Source organism: Oratosquilla oratoria, chromosome 4 (assembly GCF_046742065.1).
Source record: "Oratosquilla oratoria isolate Oo_2021 chromosome 4, ASM4674206v1, whole genome shotgun sequence".
Lineage (NCBI taxonomy): Eukaryota > Metazoa > Arthropoda > Malacostraca > Stomatopoda > Squillidae > Oratosquilla > Oratosquilla oratoria.
In genome coordinates, this window is record NC_134780.1 from 75,959,869 (window position 1) to 75,969,868 (window position 10,000).

Here is a 10,000-nt window from a genome sequence, read left to right on the forward strand (position 1 = left end):
ATCATTATTATTATTATTATTTCTATCATTATTTTTTATCATCTTCATTATCATTATTATTATTATTATTATTATTATTATTATTATTATTATTATTATTATTATTTTATTATTATTACTATTATTATTATTATTATTATTATTATCATTATTATTATTATTATTATCATTATTACTATTATTATTATTATTATTATCATTATTATTATTATTATTATTATTATTATTATTATTATTATTATTATTATTATTATTATTATTATTATTATTATTATTATTATTATTATTATTATTACTATTATTATTATTACTATCACCATTATTATTATTATTATTATTATCATTATTATTATTATTATTATTATTATTCATTACTATTATTTTTTATTATTGCTATTATTATTATTATCATTATTATTATTATTGTTATTATTATTATTATTTAATGTGCTTATATATTTTGTGGAAATCAAATTGCTATTATTATTATTATTATTATTATCATGATCACTATAATCATTATTATTATTGCCATTATCATTATTATCATCATTGTTATTCTTACTATTATTTCTATTATCATTATTATTATTATTATTATTATTACTATTATTATTATTACTATTATTATTATTATTATTATTATTATTATTATTATTATTATTATTATTATTATTATTATTATTATTATTATTATTATTATCATTATTATTATTATGATTATTATCATGATTCCACCGTGCATGAATATTTAATTTATGTAGCACCTTAGGTAATATTACAATTTGCATTAATCCCACCGTTATCAATTCGATGTAAGTTATATATTATATCCTTCAGTTCTAAGAAGCTGTAATCTGCTATATTTTTGGAATACCTCCAGATAATTTAGTATTTCGCAGTTTCAAATTTGCTGTCTACCTTGCAACGTTCTTCAAGGTAGACAGCATCGCTAGGTCACCTCCGTCGGGGTGACCACGGCTGGACGGTGCCGGACAAGGCGGAGAGGGGCGCTTGCGTTGCTGTCAGACGAACGAGCAGTGCCCAAGAATGAATTCTATCTCTCCGCTGTGCCATCTATTTTTGTGTATGGGTGTTGATACTGCTTATTTGGAAAATACATATCAAAACTGCTACCAGAGTTTGATATTAGTTTACTTCAAAGAAAGGAAAATACGATTGCACACATCCCAGAATGTACGACACGTTCGACATGGGTATAAAATCCATTTGCAGAATTAGCAAAGTCGTATCGCACCTACCAACGGTAAACCATCGACAAGCGATATCTGCAAAGTAATTTTCGCTGGTGCTCACTAGTTTTTCATGTTTATTCGAGTTTAGTGAATCTATCAGGAGCACTCCAAGGTAATAATAATATGAGACTTTTTATATTTTTGCACAAAAAAATTAGCTCCGCAGAAGATAATTTCTCAAATATGTAGGTGGAAAGCGATATGTTTTTCGGATGAATTGAACGACAAAACGCGTTTTGTAAATACTTTGGATTAAACTTTACTCTAGTCGACTGAGTCTATAGGAAAAAAGGGTGTCATTTTTGGTAGAAAAGAACCGAAAAAATATATGTATATATAATCTCTTCTTATGTGGCAAGCAAGAAGAAATGGGATTGCTGCCAAAACAAAGCAACGAGATTGTGATATTACCGTGATGAACAACTGTTTCCTAAACATCGACATTTTTTTTTTTGTCAACGACTTCCTCTAATGTGACGTCATAGCTATGACATGATCTAGATCATCGACGTTCTAGTGTTATGACGACCTTGGCCTTTCGCAATCAATTTACGTCGTTTGTATTTCCTTGTCCACACCCAAGCGACTTTATTCATAGAAATTATACCAATGAAAGAGAAATTGCCCTCTTTGAGTGCTGACCAAAAACATTTTTGAAATTTTAAGAGAGAAGAGCTTTGCTGGGAACAGCTGAAAGATATTAAGCCCCTCAATAAGACCCAATTCCACTTGCGTACTTATTATGTCTGCCGTCAAGCGATTTTATTCAGTTAAATGGGGGTACCTGAAGAACTATCTCGACTGAAAACTGCTTCAGTGCTGGACACATTTGAATACTTTATTCTGGCAGCCGGTAAACGGTTTTTTTTTTTCAATTATCGCATTACTACGTTGTTGTTCTTGCTGTCGTTAAATCGCTCCATTATTCAGTTATCTTCATTACTTGATTAAATCATTCATTTGTATTTATTCATTTATTTTCATTTTATCTATTTATCTTATTCATTTTATTCCATTGTATTTCATATACATATTTGTAATGACGACAGTTTTTGGGTTCAAGATGTCTGCCGGAGCATTTGATGCGACATTTTCAGTTCGTGCAAACTGCAGTGGCATTTGATGCAACATTTTCAGTTCGTGCAAATGCACCAGCTTCATTGCACGCAATGCTGCCTGCTGCAGTTTTTGGGAGTTGCACTTTAAATCATACGTGTGGCATGCAACCTTGCACGTTGCAATGTTGCATGATGGTATGCTTTTAGAAGCATGACCTAGTTTTGGGCAGTCGCTGGTGGGGTGGGGATGAGCCAGGCGTTCCGTCGACCCGGTTCGAGTCCTGAGAACTTCTAAGAGTAGAGGGAACTCAGAAAGGAGGAATAGAATATATATATATATATATATATATATATATATATATATATATATATATATATATATATATATATATATATATATATATACCAATGGCTTTTTTCCCTTTACCAGGGAGCTAGCCAAAATCAAAAGATATGTACCCACTCCCATCCATTTCATCACCACACATTCCACTCTCCTCCACCACCCTTTCCTCCCTTTCATCTTAGCTCCTCGTGGATGACGGGTCATCCCTGTATCCCGCCCACTGCCCTGGGTCAGAAGCAATGCAGCAAGACACATCATATCCAATCATATCCAGAGCATGCCCGCTTCACTTTAAGCACAACACATTATGAATAAATTCATATATATATATATATATATGTATACATATATATATATATATATGTATATATATATATATAGATATATATATATATATATATATATATATATGTATGTATATATATATATGTTTACGTCATGATGGAAAGCGTTGTGTGGTGACTGACAGAAGAAAGGATTGTGTGCACACAATCATTATTGGAAGTTGCTGATGTGTTGTAGGTTAGTTTTCGCTAACTTTTACCTTCGGTAAACACGCTGACTGATTTCTCTCATTGTGCGTGACTTTTTGTTATCTTATTTTATTTCATTATATTTTTTTTTCATTTTCTACTTACTAATCCCTTAAGTTTAGATGTGTACTTGCTACTATTACTACTTTATTATTATCATCATCATTCTTTTCATTTAATCGGCGACCACCCGTTCTCCGTCCCCTCATGCAGAAAAAGTGTGTGTGTGTGTGTGTGTGTGTGTGTGTGTGTGTGTGTGTGTGTGTGTGTGTGTGTGTGTGTGTGTGTGTGTGTGTGTGTGTGTGTGTGTGTGTGTGTGTGTGTGTGTGTGTGTGTGTGTGTGTGTTCCGTGAGATTTTCCGAGGGGAAGGGCATAGTGGAAGAATCTTCTGAGGATTAAGTCTTACCGCGTCCATAGCTTAGGAAGTCGCAGTGAACTGTGCAAATTGCAGATCTGTTTCCTGTTACTCCAAAAAAAAAAAAATATATATTTACATATATATCATTTTTTATGAAAGGAAAATAGATAGCTGACCATGACTTCACATTTATGTACATAATTAATATAAAAATGCAGGAAAAGGTGAAAGATTTGCATTCTTTTTTTATTCCGTAAAAGTCCCGTTCAAACGAATAGAAAATAAATAAATAAAATAGTGAATAGTGCTTCTCAAATCGAGTATGTGTGTGAGGATGCAGAAATTGCCTGTCATTTCACCGTCACTAGGTGCAACTTTGCAACCCGGCCAAACGTTGTTTATGGCAAAACGCTTCGCGTCGCTGCTACACGGCGACAGAGAATATGACGAACGACTTAACGTCATCCTGACGTAACGGAAACCGAATCGACATATATCCTTACTTTTGTTTTTTATATTAAGTAAGCATAATATATATCAGTTTTTATTTTAAATTCGTTACAATCTTTAATGTTCTATCTGTATACATATACAATCAACGGTTTTCACAAATTCACTATTTTCATTCCCAGATAAATTTCTGCTGACCCGTACTCGATGCTACTTCCCTAGCGCGCGTGCGCAAGCCTTGACGCCATATTCAAAATGGAAAACAAAGCTTACGAGAAGGACGAGGAGGAAGTAGTACCTACTGAAGAAGTGGAGAACGACCTCAGTAAGACATCGTCTCCATCTCATCCTCGAGAGAGCCCTTCAAGGGCGACCCTTCACCACCGACCACACATCGAGGAAGCTCCCTCTTGCTTAGAGGACGGCATCCTGAAGATCCCTTCGGGGGACAAGTGCGACTTGGAAAATAGCAGCAGAGTAGTGGAGAAAGAGGAGGAGGAAGAAGACGAAGAAAGATGTGGATTTTTTGGCTTTTATCCTAAATGCCTTCAGAGGTGAGTTGTTCAAATTGTTCTTTCGAACGTACAAGGTGTTTGTTTGTGCGTGCGTGCGTTTCTACATGTACTCAGGTTCGTATGTTCAGACAGGCGACTCCTATGGCGTTCCTGGCGGTGTTCAGCGTGCAGAACGTTCTTCAGGGCGCCACGTTCTCGATGATGGTGAGTTCGAGCACGTCGCTGGAACGCCACTTCCGTTTCTCCAGCAAGGACCTGGGTTCTCTCATCATGCTGGGCGAGATCGGTGAGTTCGTCAGACAACGGAAAGACAACATAACTTTCCTCCGCCATTCGCAAGTCCTTGAATCATTTTTTATTATATTTTACTCATTATTCATTAGTATTTATTTACTTTTTATTAATCAGTATTTCAAATATCTAATTATTATTCATTAGTCGTTATCTATTGTTAATTAGTATCAATTATCAATTATTCAACATTTGTTATTTATTATTTCAAATATCTAACTATTATTCATTAGCCCTTATCTATTGTTAATTACTATCAATTATCAATTATTCTTTATTATCAATATATATTTAACATTTGTTACTTATTATTTCAAATATCTAGTCGTTACTTAATCCTTGTTATCTACCATCAATTATTATCTGTTATCAACTAGTATTGATTTTCAGTTATTATTTACCATTAACTATTAATTATATATTATTATGTATTATTCATATTGATGTCGTGTTTTTGGACAGGTCTGTTGTTCTTGCTGGTCATGAGTTATATATTGTTCATTATGCATCATATCTATGATAAATTATTGTTCAATATCAATTATTATTCATTAGCTATTATCAATTATCAAGCATATATTATTGTGTATTACTTGTTTATTCACACTGATGTCGTGTTCCTCAGCCCGATGTTGCTGTCGCTGGTCATGAGTTATGTATTGTTCATTATATATCATTATTTATGATAAATCATTGTTCATGATTAATTATTATTCATTAGTTATTATCAATTATCAAGCATATATTATTGTGTATTACTTGTTTATTCACACTGATGTCGTGTTCCTCAGGCCCGATGTTGCTGTCGCTGGTCATGAGTTATATAGTGCTCATTATACATCATTATTTATGATAGATTATTGTTCATTATTAATTATTATTTATTAGCTATTATCAATTATCAAGCGTATATTATTGTATATTACTTGTTTATTCACATTGATGTCGTGTTCCTCAGGCCCGATGTTGCTGTCGCTGGTCATTATACATCATTATTTATAATAGGTTATTGTTCATTATACATTATTATTTTATTAATTATTAATTATTATTTATTAGCTATTATCAATTATCAAGTGTATATTATTGTATATTACTTGTTTATTCACATTGATGTCGTGTTCCCTTGGACAGGCCCGATGTTGCTGTCGCTGGTCATGAGTCATTTTGGCGGGAGAAGCCACCGACCCCGCTTCATGGGGGCCAGCCTGGCCCTCGTTGCTCTCGGGCTCTTCGTCGGGTTCTCTACTTTCCTCGTCTACCCGCCGCCTGTCCTTACAGGTGAGCATGGTCGCATAGACGCTAATGTTGTATGTAGATTAAGAGATAGGGTATCACAACATACATTTCCCTTGGTATACAGAAAGAACACGAAAATAATGATAATAAATGAATATTGGGAAGCAGACGACTAAGACCTGGTCCTCAAGTTTCTGAACCTGAAGCCACCCTTTGCAGAATCGGGCCAGCTGGCCACCAGCAGGAAGTTCTGCCGCCCTGAGGACGTGGCCAGTTACCTCATGCACGGATCCACAACAGCATCCCCTCCTTCGTCCCTCGGATCCTCCTCAGGCGACGTGGACGAGTCCTGCTCGCGGTCCAACAACTTGGCCTACTTCCTGTGGTTCATCTCCTTCACGCTCAACGGTAAAGAGGCGAACGAGTGCCCTCCTCTCTTCTGGCACTGTTTTCTTGTTCTCTAGTCGGGGAAGGGAAGGGAGCGACCAGAAACACGGTTCCAGGTAGGAGGGGAGCGTACAACATCTCCCCGTGCCAAAATCCGAATGCTCATCTCATATCTGAAGTAAATCTTGAAATTTCAATCAAAAAAAGATCTTGTCAGGATTGCATGTTCTTTAAGTTCTCCAAATCTGTGACATACCTAGGAAGCATCACAACGAAATGAATTAAACAAGTATTCGATGTACAAAGTTCCCAAGCTATTATCAAACATATATATGAGATTTTCGGTGTAGGGGGTTGTCCCTGACCTCGGTGCTCACCGACTCAGGCTATGCCACTGACCGGGTATGTACTGTATTCCCAAGGAAACTGCTTGTTACAACGTAATGGCGTTTGTGTATATTTAAGACAGATTGAACATTTTAGAAGCTCTGCCAAGGGATTCGAACTCTGACCTGTGCGTGCATAATCACGAAGCCAAGACGCTGGCAACCGAGCTACCTGCGATGGTACAAAAGGGGACTTGTACAGTCCTTTTGTACCATCGCACGTAGCTCGGTTGCTAGCGTCTTGGCTTCGTGATTATGCACGCACAGGTCAGGGTTCGAATACCTTGGCAGTAATGGCGTTTGTTAAGTGTGTGCTATGCAGTAAAAGAACATGTCAAAGTTGTGCCAACGTGATGACAATTAACAGAGGATCACTGTTTCCTTGGCCTCTTCTTCTTCTTCCTCTTAGATCTCAATAAAGAATCCTTCCGAAGTCCTAGCTCCTTCTCTCCTCCTCCTCCTCCTCCTCCTCCTCCTCCTCCTCCTCCTCCTCACTTCATCCCTATTCCCCCTTCCCTGGTCCCCTCTCTACTAGGGCAATTCATGACGTTCCTTACCACGTCCCTAATCTTCTTCTTCGTCCAACAGCCGTGGGTGCCTCATCGATCTATACCATCGGGGCGCCGTACCTCGATGACAGCATCGAGAAGAAAGAAGCTCCCATCTACTTCGGTGAGCATTAGATTTCAGCGTTATCCTTGTATGTACGAGGGGGGAGGGGGAGAGAAGGAGGGGAGGAAGTCGGGGGGGGGGGGGAAGGGAGAGAGGGAAGGTAAGGAAATGGGGGAGGAGCAGTTCAAAGCTTTATTCCAGTGTTTTTCCACCTCTAATCTTTCGTCACGTATACCATACTCCTATGAATTGCTGTTCCTTAGCTTCCTTGGGACCACTCTAACAATAACTTGTATCTCAAGGCATCCACTAACTCCCACTAGGGTTTAGGTTGTGGACCCCCTTATGAGCCTCTGGGACCCCTCAAGGGTCCGCGGACCCCACTTTGAGGACCACTGGCCTGGGCAGTTTTGGAGAAACTGAAGAGTTTTGACCAAACATAGAAAACTGTCACTATCCGAGAGTGTTCGGTGCTGTCGGAGCTCACCGCAGCGCCTCCCCACCTCCTCTTCCTTTGTTGCTCAAGTAGATTCAACCTTTGTCATCACTTCCATAATATGGCAATTCAGTTATTCTTACGAACACGACAGTGATTTGTCTTAGGAGAGCTCCCCTGGATTATTATGCATATGCACACACATAAACACACACATACACACACATACATACACACACACACAAACGCACAAACATACACACACATACACATACAAGCACGCACGCACACACACAAAAGCATGCACGTACGCACACGCACCCACACACACACACACACACACACACACACACACACACACACACAACCCTTTGTTCAAGAGGGAATGTAACAACTTGCAGTATCAGTGGAAGCTTTTCATGCCGTGAGCGCGACACGTCCAGCTTCCCATTTTCTTCTGCTGATCTCGTATTTCTCTATTTGCATGTTGGCAGCCATCAGCATCGCTGTCCGCGTCCTGGGACCGCTCATTGGGTTCTCACTGTCCTCCGTTCTGCTCAACATCTACATCTATCCCGGCCACGAGTATGGTACGTTTTCGTTGCCTAAAGATGGACAATACGTTACAAGACTAAAATAAAACCTCATTATTATTCAATCTATGTATATATCAATTAATGTATACTTTAAACCTACTATCGGAGAAATAATATCAGAAGTACAGGAAAACTGTATATTTCGACTACTATCTGTAGTCCTCTTCAGCAGAAATGAAGAAGACTACAGATAGTAGTCGAAATATACAGTTTCCTGTACTTCTGATATTATTTCTCCAATAGTGGGTTTAAAGTGTACATTTACAAATGTGTTATAACATTACAGTTTCCCATGTCAATTAATCAATAAATTTACTTGTTTATTTATTTGTTTGTTCGTTATTCATGTTCAATTATTGTTTGTTATTTATGTTTATTTATTGTTTGTTATTTGTTATTTTTTATTTGTCAACCTAACCCAGTGACCATGAGGTTCTTCCCCCACATTTTTAATAGAATCGCCTGTTCTCAGCCAGAATAAATGTTGTCAAAAGAGCACCACAGCCAAGAACTTAATGTAGTCATCTCGTCAACTGCCTATGACGTCACCAAACTGGAAGATTAAAAAACAAAATGTCGAGTCGTCCCTACATGATGCTCAGAGAACGACAGAAGTCGTGAAATGAAGCCAATTAGAATGGGCTGCAATTGCTCCTACTGGCTGACTGGCGGGAGGCTTTTGGTCCAGAAGAAGCTGGGAATAGAGATAGAAAAATAAATAATAAAGAAAGAAAAAAAGGGGGAGGGGGATATCCATCCGTTTGTCCCAGGAATTCCTTTGTAGGAACCCCACGGACTCCAGATCCCCGGTGACAGCCACCGGGTTGTCCCACTCGAAGAAGAGACATCGTGTTGTCGTCTAGAAATGGCTAGATCAGGAGGAGGTGTTTTGTGTCTTTGGTGGATAGATCAGCTCTATCAGATATCCACCTTTCAGGTATAACTCCGGAGGACCCTCGCTGGATCGGCGCCTGGTGGATCGGCTCCCTGGTCTTCTCCATCATCATCTTCCTCTTCTCCTTCGTCATCGTTCTCTTTCCGAGGTGAGGGTGGGTGTGTCATCGTGTGCCTCGCCTGAAATATTACGAATATGTATGTACGTATGTATGTATAAATGTATGCACGTATATATGTATGTATGTACGCATAAATGTATGTATATATGTGCATATATATGTGTGTATGTATTTGTCCTCTGTGTGATAGGGCAGTTGTTACACCATATATGGGAGACATATAACACGTGTTTACACGAGAACACTAGAAGGAAAGAACAAAGCCTCACTTCTTCCTTTCGATCAAGTTTTTGTTGTTGATTTCGCAGGAACATGGACCCGAAGAAGGGCCTGGCGAAGGAAAAACCCAACAAGCAGGAACTCCTCAAGAAGGACTCTATCGAAGGATCTACGATCAAGGACTCCTTCAAGACATTCCTGAAAGGTGAGTGAAAAGAAGACGATCTGACTCAACTGCCTCGATTTTTTGCTGTGAGTGTGGGTAGAAATTTGTTTGTGTCCAAACTTTGCCTTCTCTGAA

At 38.0% G+C, this 10,000-nt stretch overlaps 1 protein-coding gene across 1 annotated transcript in view; it reads left to right on the forward strand.

Annotated features, from left to right (window-relative positions):
- Window positions 1–1,262: 1,262 nt before the first annotated feature.
- Window positions 1,263–10,000, forward strand: part of LOC143024354 (solute carrier organic anion transporter family member 74D-like) — a 17,978-nt gene continuing 9,240 nt past the window's right edge. Inside the window, exons 1-9 of the mRNA XM_076183148.1 lie at window positions 1,263–1,368; window positions 4,185–4,556; window positions 4,646–4,803; window positions 5,943–6,089; window positions 6,267–6,455; window positions 7,409–7,492; window positions 8,363–8,458; window positions 9,402–9,507; window positions 9,789–9,904. Coding sequence (XP_076039263.1) covers window positions 4,258–4,556; window positions 4,646–4,803; window positions 5,943–6,089; window positions 6,267–6,455; window positions 7,409–7,492; window positions 8,363–8,458; window positions 9,402–9,507; window positions 9,789–9,904 — 1,195 coding nt within the window. The 5' untranslated portion in view covers window positions 1,263–1,368; window positions 4,185–4,257. The remainder of the gene's footprint in view (window positions 1,369–4,184; window positions 4,557–4,645; window positions 4,804–5,942; window positions 6,090–6,266; window positions 6,456–7,408; window positions 7,493–8,362; window positions 8,459–9,401; window positions 9,508–9,788; window positions 9,905–10,000) is intronic.